At 39.8% G+C, this 20,914-nt stretch overlaps 1 protein-coding gene across 8 annotated transcripts in view; it reads left to right on the top strand.

The window, feature by feature from the left end:
* PHACTR1 (phosphatase and actin regulator 1) overlaps positions 1-20,914 on the top strand; it is a 297,967-nt gene that overhangs the window by 167,430 nt on the left and 109,623 nt on the right. For all 8 annotated transcript variants that reach the window (XM_088169389.1, XM_014878573.2, XM_088169414.1 and 5 more), the window contains one exon: positions 12,540-12,704. In XM_088169389.1, coding sequence (XP_088025515.1) covers positions 12,540-12,704 — 165 coding nt within the window. The remainder of the gene's footprint in view (positions 1-12,539; positions 12,705-20,914) is intronic.

Raw genomic sequence — 20,914 nt, 5'->3', positions numbered from 1 at the left:
TAGAATCTTATCTTTCCCATTTTACTTTCCAAGCTGCTTAAAATGTCAACACTGATAAAAATTCAGAAGCACAGACTGAGCAGTCAGCAGTGTAGATGCACAGACATATGGATGGATGGATGGATGGATGGATGGATGGATGGATGGATGGATGGATGGATGGATGGATGGATGGATGGATGGATGGATGGACGGACAGTGGAAGCTATTTGAACCAGAAGTGGAACCAGAATTTAGAAGACTTCATCCCTCTCCTCCCATACACAGGAAAACAGGATGCTTTCCTTATGCTAACACACTGATTTTATTGGATGAATAGTTTTGAAATTTGGGTTTCGCCCTGAAGGGAAAGCCAGGTGCAGAGACTTGTGTGGAACTTTGCCTATTTGAATTTGAATTGCACCCTGTTGAGAAGTAGAAGAGTGAGCTGAGTAAAGCTTTCATTAATATTCACAGCTTCAAAATAATTGTCTGCGGGTTTATAGTCATGAGAAGTTATCTTCCAGCAATCTGCTGTGGCACTGAAGACAGAATGTGCTGCCTACTCCAGCATCTGAAGAGAGAAGAGCAGTTTCTGACTGTCTGCTCTGTAGCAGCCAAACTTGGGCTCCTCCAGCAGCTACTGAAGAGAATTAGACATGATACTTAAATGGTAAAGAAAGGAGTGACTCGTGAGGCTCAGCTGTGTAGCTTCCTCTCCTTCAAAGTCCACCCCCTAAATCACATGCATTAGCAAGCTAGGACTTGGGAGGTGTTTCCTTCTTTCTTTCTTGTGTGTCTCAAATAAGGACAGCATTTTCCCTGCATTATTTGACTCTAGTTACTAATGTGCATTTGGTTTTCTATGTGTTTTTGTCATTTGAGTCAAATGCTATTTTCCTTGTGAACTCGATGTGCTCGTGCTAAGCATAGAAATCCATGAGCCTAAAAGAAAATACAGAGATCATGTAATTCCAGTGAACTGATGCTTCTTTCTCTTATTCATCTCAAGTTGGCAGAACAGCCAGTTCACTAAACAGCAAGACAGGCATCAGTTCATTAATACATTTCCTGGCATTGCATAGAGGCTCAAGAAGGATACTTTTTGGTGATATTTTTCTTTGGGGTTGCGTTCATTTGTTTTTCTTTTTGTCAGCCTTCCTTGGCCATTGGGCCCAGTGAGATAAATAATTTTTTTAAAATACAGACTTATATAAACATGGGCATTACTTGTAAAATTCAGCAGCTCTGAGCTAGAGCACCTGTATCTGTGTTTACCAAGCAAATTATGTTCCTCACTTGCTATGATTAATTTAGTTCAGATTTTTGCATTACTATTGCATGTAGATCAGGTTCCATTTCTATGTTTGTGTGTTAGTACCTGCAGTCACATACCTGTTTTTTTTTGTTTCCTCCCTTTTTAACTAAATGCTTGGGAAATTTTTCAATCTGACCACTACCATAAGCCTTCTAAAACTCAGTGTACTCGGCCGGATGTCATGGTTCAAGACAGTCTTGGACTTGTGAATTCAAACAAAAATGCTGTTTAACTAAAGAGACTTTTGAAAATTAGGTTTGTGGGTAAAATACCCCAGCTTAGTTGGAAGAGCATATGACATTTGACTTGACAGAAAAGGATTTGTGATACTTGTAGGATGTTGTGTAGAGACTTCTAAAAGAGAACAGTACTTAAAATTGAGAACCTGTTCCCCATAGGTTATATAGAAAGAGGCAGTTTTTATTGCCAAGAAATGCTCAGAAAGGCTTATGTTGTACTTATTGTGGTTTCTTGTTTTGATTTGGTGATTTTTGGTTGGTTTTGTTTGTTTGTTTTTTGTTTTATCATCTGCTTAGTAGCAGAATCTTGATGATTTTGAAAGGAAACTTTCAGCATGTAGGCAAAACAGATTTCGCCAGTTTGTTGTTTTGTCCAGTAGCAGCAGTGAAGGGGTGAAAAGAGATCCCTTTGTTTTAATAGTAAGAAATGTCAGGGTTCAGTTGAATTTCATCCTTTTGGTGGATTTAAATGAAACATTGTGCAAATGCCTATCAGTTACCTTCATGATGTTGGAAATGAGCTTTGCTGCCAATTTCATGGCCAAGTGGCTCTGTATAGGTACATCCCAGTGTGCTCCTGAATGCTCTGCTTTCATTTGCAGCTCACAATGTGCCACTGGTTCCTCTCTCAAACACCACAGAAAGGCACCATTCCCATCAACAGAGTGGAAAGCACTCAGTCACACACCATGTCCTAATGTCTTCTCTGCCAATTTCTTTAAGGGAAATTTTAGCATTCTGGAAAGGACCCTTCAGCAGCTTTGGCCAGTCACTAGATGGTTTGGGTAAGGTAATTTGACTTCTTGCGACCTTTGTCATTCGCTGTGCTACAATCAGGATTTCATTCATTTCTTTCTGCTAGCATTATTTCAGAGCATAAAGCATCTGGAAGTATTTCAGAGTTTTTTCTGTGATTGTGTTTTCTTGGTTCCCTGTAGTATCTTTTTCCTTAGCTCTGATCTAAACCCATTCTCATTTTTTGAGCTATTTCTTCTGATTGCTGGACTTGGAATAATTCATGAGCTTGAAGCTACGTGCATAGGTCCTTCCTTTGACTGTGAAATTTCCTAGGTAGATATACCAATTTGATTACCTTATGGGCACCATCTTTTTTTTCAAAGTAGAAGCAGCTTTTTAGAAACCACAGGTTTTCCTATAAATCTATTGAGCAAGAGCAATATCCTGCAGAGCTCAGCAACCATAGGACACCCCAGAAATTAATGCTAAAAAAGATGATGTAAAAAAAGTGAAATCATAGCTATGAAAAACACACAGAAATACTCACTGTGTTTCAGACAGCAACAAAGCCACATGCTTTATTCATGACCTTAAAGGAATCATGGATGTTTTTGTCCCCTTTAAATATTCATCTTTGAAACTCAAGCATCTACTGTAAGGACTAAACAGATATTTCACCACAGCTGAGGGTCTAAACCAACTATCATTTGAATATACAAAAAAGTTCTCATCATAATGACAATCAGCAAAGACCGTGGGTATTGCTGCACTTAGGTACTCAAAGCAAAAGTATTTAGTATTTATTGTAAATTCCTGATCATGGAAACAGACTGTCTCCTTTCATAGTCCAATGAAACTTTTATTTTGCTATTTTTTGCTGTTTTTTAGGCTGTCACTGAGGGATGTTTCTAAACTCATATTCAGGTTCATTATCCATGTGCCATTTGGTATAATTACTCCTTTCCTCTTGGCCAACTTCCTATCAACTTCTTTAAAGAACAGAAACGGAGTTTCTTTCTCCTAAGGGAAGGAGTACAGAGTTTACAAGGGAATGGTTTGAACTTTCTAGCTCTTAAATTAGGCGCTTTTTTCCTCTTCTCCCAGCCATTACAGTAATTAAAAACTCAATTTTTTATCTTTATGATGATAGTGGTGAGATGGTACCATTGTATTTAGGAAGTTTAATGTTTGCAATGCATTTTCTGAATAGGATTACTTTTAAGAGGACATGCCTCTCTCAGGTTTCCGAAAAATATAAAGATATGCCTTCTAAAGCACACATTTTTAGTAAAATAAAGGTAAAATATTAGCTAGTCCTACTTCTTTTTCAAAATAAAAATATCAGAAATTGTTTAGGACATCAGAAATCCCCTAAGAAATTTAGAAGTATTCAAATTTTTTTTATGGGACTTCTGAAAATAAACAGCTAGCCTTTTGCACTAGTGGTTTATTTTTAGAAGGGTGGAGAACTTCTCTGATTCTCAGCAAGGACTGGTAGAGCCAAGGTGCTCTGCTATGTGAGCAACTGTGTCTTCCTCTGTCCACATGGCAATTAAGAAAATTGTCACCCACTAAGAGAAGCCTAGTAAAATGTGAGCAACAAACCCATGGGCTTTTGTGGACTCAGTCCTTTTCTTGGATTGCTTTGTGGTTTGCAGCTGAGTAGAATTTGTAATTCAGGCTGGTTTAAGAGAGAAATCCAACCATGAAAATGTAATCATTACCAGCTCCTTCAAGAAGATAGTTTAAATCACTAGCAAGCTGAAACAAGCATAGGAAAAATGTTTTGCACTGTTTCTTCATCGGGATATATTTAGGAGTTGAAAGAACCTGGGCTTCAATTTTGTTTTTTCTTGTTGAATGGGTTAAAGATTTGCTGGAAGGAAGACAGCTTCTCTGTTGTCGGTAGCTTTCACTTTCAGGAAGAACTTTAGCTGTGATGGATGGGACTTAACTCTAGTTGGTAAGTTTGGGTATGACTGAAAGACAAATCAGATTGCTTGACATCCCAAGTGTCTGCAGGGATCCATCTAGGACTCCTGAGCCATGGTGCCTAGTCCTGTCCATATGTGTCATGGTTTCACTGCAGTCTGCAGCTAAGCCCCAGACAGTCACTCGCTCACTCTCCCCCAGCAGAATGAGGGAGAGAGAAGAGGAAGAGTGAGAAAACTTGTTACTTGAGATCAAGACAGTTAAATAGATAAAGCAGAAGCTGCCTGCACAAGCAAAGCAGAATAAAGAATTCCTTTGCTGCTTGCCGTGGACAGGAAGGTGTTCAGCCATCCCTAGATAAGGGAGCCCTATCACAATGACCTGGGAAGGAAAACGCCATCATTCTAAACATTTCCTCCTTCTTCCCCCAGCTTTATATGCTGAGCATGACACTGTATGGTCTGGAATATCCCTTGGGTGAGTCAGGGTTGGCTGTCCCTGCTGTGTCCCCTCCCAGCGCCCTGTGTATCCCCAGCCTCCTTGCTGCTGCAGCCATGTGGGGACAGAAAAGGCCTTGACACTGTACAAGCCCTGCTCAGCAGCAGCAAAAGCATCCCTGTGTTATCAACACTCTTCTCAGTGTTGATAACAAATCTAAAACTTAGCTCCGTATGAGCTTCTATGAAGAAAATAAACTCTATCCCAGCCCAAACCAGCTCAACATGTATTGGAGGAGTTACTAATGTTCCAGTGATTGATGCCCACTTATAAGGTGAGAGTCACAAACCCCACTGCAACTCTTATGCCTCATAGCATTTCATTTGTTTTACATAATGTTAGAGCCTTGGATTGCAGTAGTTCTGTGGGTATGAGTTGTGCTCAGCTTTCTCCTCTGAGTTTTTTGGTGTTGTGAGATTTAGTCTCCTTCGTGGCAAGATACCTTTAAAAGAGTTTTGAAGAGCAGTACTCTTCTGATGCTCTCTGCCAGGTGAGCTTTTAGTGTGACAGTGTGATTACCTTGGAGTCAACGCTCTAGATTAGAAATTCTGCTTGTAGCTGACATTTACACCAGAGCATGAGATTTTTATGGCAGTTCTTCACAGGCTGAAACATGGATCCATCTCCCTGGATGGCCATCAAGCTCTGCTAACAGGGCTCCATCTACACATCTGTACTCTCCTGCTTTTGCTTTCTGGGGAAAGGATGTAGGAGGCAGCACCACACCTCTCATCTCTCCCCTCATGCCTCAAACAGAAGTTCCCCTACCAGAAGTGAAAAAAAGGGACAATGAGAAGCAATATCATCACTCCTCTTTATTCTCCTTTGTACAGAACAGGGCAGGATCAGGCTCTCAACAGATCACAGCTATGAACAGTAGTTTCTTTCAATACCTAAGTGAAGCAGTAAAGAACCCACAGTAAAGCCCAGGAATAGTGTTGGGAGAAGGGTGTTTGTGCTGGCAGATCAATGTCCTAACTATCGCTAATGCTTTATTTCAAATCCAGTAGGTCTTGAATTCTTTAAAATAACAGTTTTATCTGGATAGATGTGCTCCTTCATCCATCATGGTATGAAGTATAGTAGTGTTCCCCAGGAAAATCAGAGATGTGGGCTTAAGCCTTTTCAAGGGGAAGATGGAAGTGACCTCATGATTCTCCTTTCTTCCAAGTAAGTTCTCTGCCTACTCTAACAGAAAAGTCCTTGCATCTCATCTTACCTCCTCTGCCTTCTTAAAAGCACAAATTGTACATCTCTCCCCTGCTTGTCAATTAGGTAGGGTAAAATATCCCTTCTTTTCAAGCTGAATTTTTTCACTGGAGCACCTATGGAACTGTAGGCCCAAGAACAGTGTGAGATCTCCTCTGCTTTTGCTGGCCCTGTTTTTCTCTTGGTTGGTTTTTGGATGTGTTCCACTTGTAGTGGCTGCTTTGAGTCCTATTTTGGACCTTCTGAGTCTCCAGATATTGTGTGTGATGCCCAGGATAGACTTGTGGTGTCTGCTCCAGTCTCTGGGCACGTGACTGTACTGTTTATTTGATTTAGCCTTGAATCTATATGAAATAAATGCATAAGAGATAGAAAACCTGGTGAGTAATAAGAGCAATAAAGGATACACAAAACAATTGATAGTAAAGAAATCTAAAAATCCTTATTTTCTCTAGTTGCAGGGTTTATAGGAAGAGATTATATAGCTACTGGTGACATAACCTGATAAAGTGTTTTTGTTGCAAGTCAAAATCTTATGTACTAACTTGCGAAACAGAAAATACTTAGTGTTTTGAGAGAATTCATATCAACAAAGACATGTTTAGAGTGATGCATTCAGTGCAGTGTAGTTTGCAGAAGTTTAAAAAGTGGCTTTCAGATTGCAATCAGCATGAATAATTTAAGTTTTACGTCAAAATGGGGATGAGTCAAAAGCAGGGTCCTAGAGGGATTAGACTTCCAAAACTATTCTCTGCGCTTCTGTGCCGACAAGAGAAATAAATAGACTGTGATTGAGAGATTGTAGCTGAGAGCAGAGCTGTACCATGGTATGGTACCTGTGCTGAAACAGGCAAGGTGAAGAGATGAGAGACTTCATTCATGGACACAGCCGGAAGTGCTGCACACCTGGGGAGCAGGAATAATTGGCAGGGGTTTAGAACAGGTGAGTGCTGCTTAGCATGCAGAGGAAGGCTACTGACAGGCTCTTCACGGCTCATAAAATCACTATGCCAACTCACTGCCACTGCAAATGCATACATCCAGTGGGAACTGTTCTCCACCACATAGGTAATCATCCTCATTTGGCAAGACTGCGTTTAGACTGCAGTGTGCCATGCCTTGTCTTTCATTGGAAAACAGACCTTTGTGAAGTTAGGAGAAGTTTAAATGGGTAATTCACATAGTAAAGGCAAGGCTGATGGAAATTAATTCCAGGTGCAAAAGGAAATTAAAGGGAAACAACTGAACATAAGATAATAGAAAAGCAGAAAATAAGCCATTTTCCTGAAAGAAAAACAAGGTGGTTTTTTAATTGAAAGTGTTTCCATTTGGGTAAAGAGTAGACATAAGTGCTCAGCAATTAGAGGAATTGTTCAGGTTTCCTGTCATTTCAAAAAGACATATGGTGTGTCTACATCTTGTGTTGAACAAAGCTGCTAGAAAAAGGTCCATGCAGTCTGAAGTGAAGGATATTTGGGGTGCAAGTTCAAAAGAAACCTTGCAACGGGAGTTTGTTGGAAACTTATCTGCAGAATAAAGACTGGCTGGATGTGGATTGGCAATAATAGTATTATGTTAGGGGATTTTATTTATATAGCGTTCTTGTCACTGAATAATATGACACATTTAGTTAATTGCATCTTTAGGGCCAAGATCATTTTTAGCCTGTTAGTACAGACGTGTTGTACAAATTGGAGCTTCCTAGGAAGACTTAAAATCTATCTATGTGAAGTAAATTTCCTGTTAAGATAATCATATGTCTGATTATGAAAGATGAATGTTAAGGAAAGGTCTGAGAGAGAACTTGGTGTGATTACCAGTGAGGAAGGTAATATTAAATACCACCAGTGGGATGGGTGGGCTTTAACCTTCAGCAATGAAATTGCTCTTTGTGCCTAAATGCAGTAACAGTGGATTTTTTCCTAAAATGGAATTTAGGAATAATGGATATTATGGTATTACATATCAGCAACATTAATAGATGAAGTGATTCCCAGACTGTGGTGGGAATAACAAAACTGGCTTTAATTCTCCGAAAAACTTCATAAATTATGTTGGGTTTGGGAGGGCCTTTGATCTGCATGCTATGCTCCTCAAATCCAAAAAGTAGGTGACCCCTATGTTGTCTCTTACTGGATCTTCTGGAGATCAACACCCTACTGAATGATGTGGGAAAATCATAAGTACTACAGCATAGGTCCAAAATGGTTGGCCTCTTCTTTTCTTTGTAATATGTTTCAAACATGTAATTTATATATATATATATATATATATATATATATATATATATATATATATATATATATATATATATATTACTTGGATGCAAAGTACTTCAGTTTGTGGTGGGGTTTTTTTCACTAAAACCCCAAGTCTTGCTTAAGCCCTGTAAAAAGTCTATATGAACTTCAGGAGTATTAAGAATTACAGTAAAATCTTGAGAGCTATCTCACAGCAAAACAGCCTATGAAAAACTCTCAAGTTTGGTTTCCCCATTACTGAGTCTGGAATGGCAGCTTGGACAGAAGAAAGTGGGAGGGGAGTGCATCACCCTCGTGCCATGAGTGCAGGTCCCAGTATTTCTTTGTGTCTCAGAAAGATCTCTCAGATCCTGGGAAGAAAAGAGAACAAGCTCCCAAAAGCACTGAGTATCAGCAGCACCTGTAACCTGTAAACATCACATTTATGGCACCAGCGTCAAGATGAGATCTCAGCAGTGTGACTACAGGTACTAATGCACACAGCAGTTCCCTCTCCCAGTGCAACAGACTGATCAGGCTGGGACTGCTGGGACTGCTTTCCTCTTTGAAGGCAAAAAAAAAAAGAAAAAGAGTGCAAGGTCTGGGTTACTTTCCATTCCTGCAAGTACCAGCTTTTTTGGGAACAGCAAAGGTGTGAAATCAGCCTACGGAGCCTGCTGTCAGCAGTGGGTGTCGCAGCCCACAGCCAGTCAATAGTTATTATGAGCCAAAAAGGCAGGGAAATCCAGCCAACTTGAGCAAAAGATGCAGCAGCAGAGAAGAGCGCAGAATTCTGGCATTTGCTTCTTGCATCGTGGTCTGCTTTTATTCTTGCTGTATTAAAACTGTCATGGCTTTATGCTAATGTGGTTTATTCCTAGCCAGTGATTATTATGCTTTGAATTAGCAGTGCTCTTGAGACCATTTCTCATGAAAAAAAATCATGTCCTTCTGAGAAATGCGAATGAGAAGGAAAAAGAACTGTTACTTGCATTAGCTTGGAACTCTGTGTGTGTTTGGAGAGGATGAAGGAGAAGGGACACTTTAATGACTGATGCCAGGCACTGCAGGACTCTGAGGCCACAGATTCGTGTGTGAGACAATACTGAAATTCAGGGAAGAGCAGTTAAAATATGGAAATGGTTTTGACACTGTGTTTAGCTTTCAGTGAACCCACCCTCTGGGTAAATTCTTTTTTATTCCAGTGTTAGTTTTGCCTGACTGTAAATCCATACTCATTTAGCCTGAGTGGGAAAAGCTTCCCCAGGGGCAGTGAGAGCGCCGCTGGTGTTAGACAGAGTTGTGTGTATGTTGTGAAAGGAGAGTGTCTTTGAGGGGTGTCAGTTCTCCAGGAAATGGCCTCAGCAATACCAGTAAGGACCAGCTAGCAAAGAGAAGTCTTTGCAGCTCTGAGATTTCATAACAAGGCACCTGGATAGCAGAGATCTTGGCTCAGTGATGGTGGAAAGGAGAGGGTGAGCAGCAAGAGGAATTTCAATATGTTTCAGTTGTAGGTTTATTAGCAGGAACCCTAATTCAGCAGCAGCAGCAGTAGTGTGTCTTCCCAGTTTGCTCAATGGGCCACTTCCTGTATCCCCCAAATAAGGCAGCAAAGACAATACTAGCCCATTACTTTTAGCAGCATCTCTAAAAAAATCACAGCACTGTAGCACAATGGGGTCTTACATGCTTGAACTAGAGGCATCTCAAAAATGGAGGAAGGGGAAAAGGAGTGGTCCCTTTGGATCTGCATATAGAGGGCAGTGGTCTGTACCTTGTGCTTGTCTTTGAGGCCTAGCAGGTTCCAGTGAAATCACAAAGTATAAGGAAATGTCTGAATTCCTCTTGTTTTCACCCATATGGTTTATTCAGCATAACCAGGCAATTCCCAGCCTTGATACAGCATGTCCCAGCCCCTGTACAGGACAGAGCCTTGTAATGGGTTCTTTGGATAAGAAGGTATTTCTCCAGGCAGTCAGGCACAAAGAGCTGGAACAGAATGAAATGCTTTGGCTGGATTATCTTTTATTCCCTCTGCTTTAAATTGAAAAGAGATGTTCTCAGAAATGTCTTTTTCTCCATTACCCCAAAGAATAGCAGTTTTTAACCATTTCAACTGAAACATCTGGGCTCACTCTATCTTGCTGGCTAGCTTTTTCTTCTTTGGAAAGTTACAGGCAGCTGTATCTGGCATTGATATTTTACAGGAAAAAAAGGATTATGTTGCATGTTAACATTCAACACAAACAAAAGAACAATAACAAAATAACCAACCTTCTTGCAAAAACCTGAGGGACTCAAATAGTAGTTCAGTTGGAGTTCTGATAATGAAACCTCCTTTGTGTTAGAAATGCGTCTCTGGCTGTTCCCATGAAAACCAACCTAAATTTGGCTCACTTAAAGCCTTAAGAAAATTTCCATTGAGATACATAAGAATTTGCCAGCCATAGTCTCTGGTGATTCTGTCAGTGTGGAGTGGGCGTGCTCATCCCTTCAAAGCAGTGTTCTTGCTGAGGTTCCTGAGCCCATGCTCATGCCTGAGGTTAATATTTAAAATATTAGAGGTGAATAGAAACACTGGGCTATTGTCTTCAGAGCAGGAGAGATGACAGTCTGCATCCTGTCTTTATGGATCCCAACTGTGTGTGCAAACCACTCAAATCAGTATTAGTGGCAGTGTCACAAGTCTGGGAAATTGTATCCCTTAAAAAAAACGAAAAACAAACACCAACAACAACTTTAAAAAATTGTTTAAAAACAAAAATAAAATAAATAAAATAAAAAACACACACAAAACCCCCATTTGTATGTTGATTGAACTATGCAGATTTCTTTTTTAGGAAGAGAGCTGCATGCTTCAGCCCAAGGCAGGGAGACCCTCTTGCATCCCTGGCAGCTGTGGCACAGAGAGAACCTCTCTTGTTGCTGATACCTTCCTCTGTTGGTGTTTTCTTTGTGGTCCTGGCTTTCCTCTCTCTGTGCCTCTAATGACAGAGATGTTATTTCCCAAAACTATCAGCATAAATTTTGCCTTGCAAATGTGAGATGGAGGGACCATGCAATATTACTATGTCAAATGACCATCCCCAGACTTCTCTTATTCTCATTAGATAGGAAGAGTAATTTAAATTCTTCAGGGTTTTGGGAGTTTTTTCAGTCTTGAGACTATCATGATGTATTACAGTGTAAAGGTTGCAGATAACTGAAATATTAAGAATAGAAGCTCAATGAAAACCTCTATCCCCTTCAAGGGAATTCAGCCCCCACCGAGGACTGTACTAAAATCCAAAATTTAAAGTTTGAATGTTAAAAGCTAAGCATAAGAATTGGAGGGCAGTGAGTGGGCAGAAAAATGGGGCTAGACTTGGGCACCTCACTACACTGAAAGACACTGAGGTGCTGGAGGATGGCTGGTTCTGGAGCACAGGTCCTATCATGAGTATCTAAGGAAGCCTAGAGAAAAGGAGGCTCAGGGGCGTCCTTATTACTCTCTAGAACTACATAAAAGGAGAGTGTAGCCAGGTTGGGGTCAGCCTCTTCTCCCAGGTAACCAGTAGTAGGACTAGAGGAAATGGCCTCAAGTGGCACCAGGGAGCTTTTAGATTGCATATTGGGACAAATTCCTTCGTGGAAGGGGCTGTAAAGGGTTGGAACAGGCTGCCAGGGAAGTGGTGCAGTCACTGTCTTTGGAAGGATTTAAAAGATGTGTAGATCTGGCAGTTGGGGATGTGGTTTAGGGGTGGACTTGGCAGTGCTGGGTTAACAGCTGGACCCGATCTGAGAGGTCTTTTTCATCCCAAACCATTCTATGATCCTATGATTTTTTAGCACCATCTCTCTCACTAGGAAGTTCCTAATGTGGCCCCTTTTTGTAACCCAAGCAATCTTAATGGACACAGTATAGTACCAAAGGGCTGTTATTTATCAGGGTCCTTGCTCTTAATAAATATTAGTTAAAGGAAATGTCTCTTTCCATTGCAATAAAAAAACCTCCTTGTAATATTTATTTTAAATTATATTGCATCCTTTTTTTTTTGTTCCCCAGTCTATGTCACACTTCCCCAGGAATGGCTGATGGCTGAACTGCCAGCTGTCTAGAGTGATGTAGAACAATTTGTTAAAAGTCATAACTTTTATAACATAATAACCCATATTCTTGTTGAATCTTGCTGTTACTACTGTTCTTTACAGTAGATTAATGATTTCACTAAAAGAAAATAAAATAATGTTAAAACAGGAAGGACTACAACTTTTTCCCTTTGTTACTTTTCTCTGTGTCTGTGAAAAATTTTGGCCATCTGTGTGGTTTTCTGATAACTTATTAAAGCATTTTTTTTCACTTCCCACCTTCCTTGTTTTTTTCTCTTTTTCTTGCTGAAATCACAGCTGAAGAGGTGGAAAGACTGGCTGCAATGCGTTCAGATTCTCTAGTACCTGGGACTCACACGCCTCCAATCAGAAGAAGGAGCAAATTTGCCACTCTCGGGAGAATTTTTAAGCCATGGAAATGGAGGAAGAAGAAGAGTGAAAAATTTAAGCACACTTCAGCAGGTAACAGTCGCATTGGGGTCGGTTTATTAATCTGGAACTTTTTGCTCATCAAGGTAGAAAATTTGTAATACAGCCTCAGTTTATATGTATTTCAACTCTTGAAGCTTAGCTTGGAGAGATTCATCAGATTCTAAGAGATCTTTAACTTTGTTACCAAGTTTTTCTTTATAAAGCCCAGAGCAACACATTGGGTACACTACAGTTAAAGCAGCAGCTCACCAAAGCTGTATTTTCAGGTTTTGCTACTAGAGCTAGAGTCTAACCCAGAAGAGATCTTTGAATATTGATTCAGCAGATTATGAATAAAAGAAAAAGCAGTATGAAAAGGTAATGCTAGTGGTTGATTTCGCCACATTTAAGGTCCTGTGAGTGCCAATAAAGGAGTGAGAAAAATACATGAGGTTGATATTGTCTTGAGTAACTTGCATAACCAGGAATTATTCATTCAATTGGGCAGGAAGGATGTGTCCCTTGTCTTTTTTGAGAAAACTGAATCTCAGTTCCTGCCACACCCCTCCTTTTGCCATTGCTTTCTCACACTAGTTCTAGTGCAAGATCCCTTTTTATTAATATGGAAAACTGAAAAAAAGAGTGGGTTTATAATGTTAATATAATGTTTATAATGTTGGTTTGAACAAGAAACCCACATCCAGACACTGGTGCATGTGGTGAAAGCTTTGCAATCTATTTAGAAGGTTTCTTTTCTTTGTTCTTTCATGATGGCCAATAGTTACTACATGTAGTTCTGCAAATCTTTAGCCTGGATTATCTGTGAGAAAACATGGAGTTTCTCAAGATTTCTAATTGTTCTCATTAGAACGAAAGCAGTGAGTATCTTGCTCCTTCAAGTGCCAGAAGAGGCTTGAGTTACAATCCAATTGCTTTTCTACTCTGTGTATTACACAGTGGAAGCATTTAGATAGTACTTGGGTTTATCTGTGGCACCCCAAATCCTGTGCTCAGGAAAATGGCCCACAATGGGATGAGACATCTCATTTAACTAAGTGTGAACTCTTGAATGGGTCTAAATGCAGAATAAGTGTTTTCAGGGTTTGTACCTGAATGAGTTCTTTACTGTGTGCTGTTCAGGCTGGTTTCTGATTGTCAGCCAAAAGCTAATGAACTGGAATAGGTTATATCACTCTGACTGATGATCGGATCTTTTGACTTGACAGCTGAGAAGCTATTGTCACCAAAAGTGACATCTTTCTGCAAAACAAAAGACTTGTCTTTCATGTTCTGTATCGGTCATAACCAGAGTGTAGTGTAGCAGGATTTCCCTGAAAACTATTTATCTCATAGGGATATGTGGACATTGTAGTGATAACTGCCTTGAATCTATTTTCAGCATGCTCACTTGGTTGGTTACAACTAGGAGAAAAACCATAGCTGTTCAGGAGGTACCATGTGTTGCCAAAGCTTGCCTGCTGTTGATTTTTCTGGTTTCTGCAGCTCCAGCTGATGAGGCTGAGTTGCATACTGCTGTGGCTAGACTGACTGATTTGAAGATGGATGGAATATGGCTCCATAGTTTTTTCTGAGCATTACAAGAAGCATTGCTTAGATTTGCCTCATTACCAAAATATTTGGGAAGTACACAGCGATTAAAACCAGACTGAAGACATGTATTTTCTCTTCTCAGAGGAATAGGAAGTTTTACCAGACATGCCAGCATATCTTCTCCTCTAGTAACAATGAGTTCAGTGTCTGAAAAACCAATTTAAAAGTTGGGTCTCCAGGAACATTTGTCAGTCACAGTACTGGGTTTGATCTCAGCTGAATCTAAAACCTTTCTCTTTTTTTTTAGAAAAATTTTCATTTCCAGTAAGTTAACAGTATCCTGCAGCTGCTCTGCAAAATTGGTTTTCCTGTCAGCTCCCCTGCTACTAACTGCAGCAAAATTGACAAAGATGTCAAATTTGCTGAGCACCCTGTAGAAGGCAGGGATAGAGATTTACTTCCAGACTGTGCAAGAGCTGGGATCTCATAGTTTCCATCATCCCCAGCACTGGGGAACAGGAATCCACCAGCATCCTACAAGGCCCTTCAGCAATTAAAAAGCATTGGTTGAACTTTGGATGTGTAGTACAAAAGATTTGACACGTGGAAAACTAGCATTTTTCTGCCAGGGTTTCCATGACCTTTTGTCTAGTACCTCTGATCTCCCTGAGAAAATATGTTTAATCTTTATAATAAATCAAAGGACAAGCCTGTGAGATGGCATAATGAGAGCCAGCATGAAACTTCATAATACAGGCTTATTTTCTCCTAGTGCACTGATAAATGTGACACTTGGAAAAAACAGAACATTTCCATTAGTGTCCTACAGGCATGCACCCAAGCTTTCCCACCTGCATAGAACATCAGTAATTATTAAAAAATAGATACTAATACAAGTATTTTATTAGACCCTTATTTGCTGCAACAATGGATTCAATTATTTTTAATGTCAAAAGTAGTAAGGGTCAAAAAGCATGGCCTAATCTGATGAAATTTCCTCTGAAATTAATGGGAGATTCTTCTCTGGGAGAGGACAGGAAGAAAGAGAGAGTCAGGCTGATATGTAAGGTTGAAAGCTTGCCTTTTTCTTGGTATTTCCAAGTGCTAACATTTTGTATCCATATCTTTATCAGACTAAAAGCTCTACGTATGTATTCAGACATGAATGTTTTAAAATACAGTTCAGCAGTCAATGAGCAAAAAAACCTTTCAGATAATAGAAAAAGCTGTCTTCTGACACCTGGTAATTGCATAAGGTGACACAGTATATAATTTGATTGATGGAGGACCTCAATATTATGCTTATTATATATTACTCCTCTCAGCACATCAGTACTCAAATTGTGATATTGGAGCATGGTAAGTCCCCCATCCTCCATCTTTGTTATTGTATTGTCTCTGACAAGCAGAAGGTCAAAAGGACATTCATGTTTCATAGACTTTATATGTTTATAGCTTACGATGGTTTTGGTATCCCTGTAGTGACACTGCAGATGGGTCCAAAATCTGACATTGCCTTGGTGGTGACTTGGTAACAAAGGCAAGAGTCATGGGTTTGATGCAGCCATCTCATGCCTTTGCCTTCCAGCTGGTTTCTCTGTGAGATCATCATCAGGTATTTCGTAAAACAGCCAGAGCAGGTAGAAAAGATCACGGATAGGGTGATCTCTTTGCAGATAGGGAGCACCAGATGAGCCATTGGGTTTGATCTGAGTGACCTCTTCTGCTGGAAAGTGATGTGCTAAGGAAATATAAAAAATGTGTACTGTGAATGAAAGATGGGCTTTCATTCACACTGATGGGCTGGGCATAATCTCAGAAAAACAGGGAGATTACACTCTATGGAGGACACCAGTGTACCACAGCAGGAGCAGAAACAAGTTAATTCTCACAGTAATTCTCCTCCTGGACAGAAGTTCCTACCAGAACAAAGTGGTTTTCAGTGTCAGGTTTGCAAATCATTTTATCACAGAACATCCTATTGAAAGTTCTTTGATGGGTGATGAGACTCCCACAGTACAGCATAAACTCTCCAAACACCGAAGCTCCATATACAGGGAGTTAGACAAAGAAGCCAAACTGTTATTCATGCTACACTCAAAGGTATGCTGCATGTTTTTTAACTTAGCTAAGATTTTTACATGAAGTGTGGAAACCTTTATTTCATGCAGGGCCAAGGCCCCTCAACAAAATGAAAAGTATTATAAAGTTGGGAGAACAGGCAAACTTCCAAATGGCAAGATTCTCTCTGTTGAGAGGGTGGTTTCTTACAGCTTATAAGGAGCAGTCTCACAGCAGAAGAAGCCAGGAAGAAACAGAATTTTCTATTCCCAAGCACATTTCCTTGGCTGGATGCAGCTGGGATGGCTCTAGAAAACTGGTCAAGGTTTTGAAAGACATACTGGGCTCTCTGGGAATCAGCAAAGCACATAGCAAGAGAGCAAGCTGTCTCCTCTGCTAGACCTTTGTCATTTTTTTTAATACCTTGATTTTCTTCTGCTCGCCTTGTTGTGAACTTGAAAAATGTTCCTGAGTGTGTTACTGTTTTATTGCAGTGCTGTACACATGCTGAAATGTCATTTCCTGGAGATGTTTTGGAGAAGGACCTGCTTCTGAAATAAAGAAGCTTGAGGGGAAATAGATTCTGCTCCTACTTGAAATATTATTGAAGGTTTTTATCACTACTTTCATCGAAAGCCAGCTGTTTGCAACCTTTCAGAAAAGAAGTGTTTCAGTTGCTTGGAGCAGTTTGAGTTGAGAAAAATGTCTTGTTTTGTCATTTCCCATTTCTGGTGGCCTTCATTTTAAAGAATTGGTGTGTCTGTCTTCTGCCATCCTTACTTCCTGAATTGCAGTGCTCAGGCAAACAGGAGAAGGAAACATGTAACTTGTACTTGAAGGACACTAGTTTGAATGACAAGAGAAAAGCAGGAAATGGTGAGAAATTACGGGGTGTAAAGAAAGCTCAGTTGTGAGTAGAAGAGCAAAGGATTCAGCAGTGTTTAGGTTAGGTCCACTGGTAGCCTGTACAATGAGCAGCGAAAGACCTATGTCAGAAAAAAGCTCCTCAGCAGCTCTGTTGCCAAGCAGTTGGTTCTCTGAGACAACCAGTAATACTAAAGAGAGAAAAGGAAATATTTTGAACTCAGCCTTTCCTCCTAGGTTCATTGAAACCTCCTTTTATTTGTGTCCCAGTTTCCTTTCCTAGAAATACTTACAATCCTCCTCCACAGAGCAGTGATCACACATCAGTTCCTCTGGTGCCACAGTTGCCATCCCAAAACCCATGAGTGAGCTAGTGAGCCATGCCCTCTTCTGTGACCACAGGAAGACACGACTGAGACTTTCTAGACTCATGCTTGGGGGGTACCCCCCTGAGAATAGAGAAGATCTGCTCCTCTTTCAATTAAGCCTTCATTGGTTTAGGTAAGATTGAGATTGGTGTTCAAGAGCATGCCTCAAGGCGTAGGACTGGGGAGTTGGAAAAGATAGACCTGGGCTGAAGTAGACCAGAGTACCAAAAGAGCCTAAAGGCAAACCATTGTGAGCCAAGCATCATCAGTTGGCTTGGAGAAAAAGTACATTCCAGGCAGGTTTGTGGATTGGTCTGCTGCCTAGGTTTACTTTTTATTTATAAGATAACTTTTAATAGTTATCTGTACAGAAGATTACAATCTTCTCTTGCTAGCAGTTACTCTGTTAAATAGGAATAGATCTGGATCTGCACTCTGGATCTAAAGATTTAAGCCAAATCCTGTGGACAATGCCACAAAAGGGAGCAGCATGTGGATGTTTTCAGTTTACTTTTTGGAATGGGTATAACATGCTCTTCTATTTGCTTTCACTCTCACTCAAGCCATTAATAAGTTAGCCACAACAAAGTTGACTCATCCAACCTTTAGCTGCCTCACTCCCAAAATCTGCTTTAAAAAAGATACTAATTTTGTGCCTGAATTTTTTTTTCCACTTGTTAAGCCTTGGTGCTTTGGTTTTTCCAACCAGAATTTCTTTAAAACATACTCTATAAAAAAATCATATGTCAGTGTGTTTATGTAAGTTAAGTCTCCCAGCCAGCAGAGGAGATTGCTTAAATTGGTAACACTTACGGGCAAGGATTTTTTGGTGTTTCTGATGAATAACAAGAAGCAAACAAAATGTGGTAAAGCTGTTCAATTAAAGAAACTGTTATTCATAAACCATACCCAGATCACTTGATTCTTACTGCTGATTATTTCTAACTACAACAGGTAAATATTTTGAACCTTCCTTTCCAGAACATTCCAGTTGGGAGAAATTCAGTTATATGCTGCCAGTGCTTCTCTTAAACCTTCTGCTTTGCCAGTAATTGCCTTTTGTTTTTTTACATCTAAAACCCTTAGGTTATTAAACTGAAGGAGAAACAGCCTGCAGACATGCCTGCCCTGACCTCTGCCCATACTTCTGGGGAGGTGGTCTATGGGGTGAGAGACTTTGGTGTGTTTTTTTCACAAGTTATTGACATCTATCTGCAGAGGTTCTATTTTCATTGAAATGAGTGCTTTTGTTTGGATTATTGTCTAACAAGGATAACTGTTTTAAAGCACTTTATGGTCCCGTTCTGTTCTTCTGATTTTTATTTAATATCTGCTGTGATCCCGTGTGAAAGGTATTAATATTTAAGTTACAATTCCTCTTATACTTTCAAGCCAGACTGTCTCTAGGTTTAGATATGAAGAACAGAAGTAATTATGGTTTTTCCTTCCCTGGCACTCATATTCTGATGACTTGGAAATATAACTCTGAATTCTGAATTAATGCTCACAGAAAGAGCAGGGTGTCCCCTCCAGGGTAGCTGGGTCTGAAGCCACCCTGACGCCTGAAATACCTCAGAATCCTTCCTGTTCTCCTTCATGACAAATCCTATTAATACTTCTGTGTAAAATCCCCAGGGGTTTTGAAGTGAAACAGCAAGCAGGTGATATGGATGCTGGTCCAAGCCAGGTACTTTTGCTGTGCTGGAGCAGCTAATACAGCATTAAGGGATTTCTAAAAATCACTGATCATTTCCAAGATTTTGGAAGAAGAGAGAAAATGGCACTGTTGCAAAACTAAGTCCAAACTTGCAAAAAAAGAGCTCTTTTTTTATTAAAAAACAGCAGTGCAATCACTTTTCAGAGTTAGAAAGGGCTGTTATATTCACTGTGTTGTGATTTTTTCAGGGAAGCACGAGATGTTGTTGTCTGAAGAAAAGCAACCTTTTGCAGGAACTTGCTGTTCCTGAATGCACATTGAATGAAGCAAATATTTTTACACGAAGAAAAATCAAAAAAAAAAAGATCATTATATTTCAGTGTTTTCTAGAAGAATCTTAGAAGAGTTTTCATGCAAAAGTACTTATCTGTTTGGAATTGGAACTAGATATTATTTAGTATAGTTAAAAACCTGAATTTCAAATATAAAATGGCCTGGTAGACAGGAAAACATTTGTATCTTAGGTCTGTTGAAGTATTACGGTGCTTCTGTTCAAGGACTGAATAAAAATTAAAATCCATACCCAGTTCTATTTTTTGCATTGATCCAAAACTGCACACTTGATGTATTCTGAATTTTGAAAGTGAAAAAAAAAATCCAGGATTGCATATAACTCCTGTTCGTATGCACAGACATTTTCTTAATGTCTTTTGAGAAATTGGCCAGAAAAATGTACCAGAATTCATGCAAAACTGTAGACAACTTGTAAAAAATTTAATCTTTTGCCATTCTATAGAGGGAGCAAAACTATCATGTGTATCTTACTACCTTGTTCTACTTACTGCTGTGGAACCAAGGATTCACAGAGATTTTAAACCCAGTGGTCATTTTCACCCTCACAATTAGATAAACAGCCCAAAGCTTAGGGTGGCAGAAGAAACTTAATAGCAAGGGAAAATAATGGCTGATGTTTGTGTCTCTATTACTGCTATTTTAAATTGTCAGCGTTTTCAGATTTGTCATTTTAAGGAGATTAAAAGAATGGAAATGCATTCGGAAGTAGCAGATCTGATTTGTACAAGGAAGGCAGTGAAAGCAATTGTCTATTTTTAAACTTGAATTGCCAACTGGAAGCTCCTAGCTCAAAAATGGAGGAAACAATCACTCCCCGGGGAGCATGTATTCCACTACAGAGCAGTATCACTATGTCTTCCTTGAGATCTGCTGCAGAACATTTCCAGGGTTTAAGAAGTGGGCTTTGCTTAGCTGGGCTGAAAAATGCGTTTGGGGATTGTTTTACCTCTGTGCCAGCTGTAATGGAATGTGTGAAACGAGGCCTCTTAATGTGTCCTTTCTTACAGGAAAAAGATGTTTAATGAGGCTGTTTGGTTTTTGTGCTAATGACATTTCCAGTGGCTGTGTGAAGATTATATGAGGCCACCCAAAATGCAGTGCTGCAACATAATTCTACAACAGTGCATTCATGTTAGAATAATGTAATACAATTAATCCATTAGAAATTGAAACTATTGAAAATAGATGCTGTTCATAGCATAAGCTTCTTCATGGCATATGGAATAGAGAGCAACCTCCGTTGGAAATGTTTTGTGTTTTAGCAACAAATTAACAATAACGGAATAACTGGCTGTGGGGAGAGAAGGTGTGTGTTTGGAATAAGCTCATTGATGTGTAAAAAATTGTTGTATGTCTTCAGCTTCTATTGCTGTGACTCATGAATGGAGGGTCTTCATCGGACTGTG

Source organism: Sturnus vulgaris, chromosome 1, assembly GCF_052056855.1.
Source record: "Sturnus vulgaris isolate bStuVul1 chromosome 1, bStuVul1.hap1, whole genome shotgun sequence".
Classification (NCBI taxonomy): Eukaryota; Metazoa; Chordata; class Aves; order Passeriformes; family Sturnidae; genus Sturnus; species Sturnus vulgaris.
Note: the sequence above shows the minus strand (reverse complement) of the source record. Positions and strands in the feature narration are given on the sequence as shown.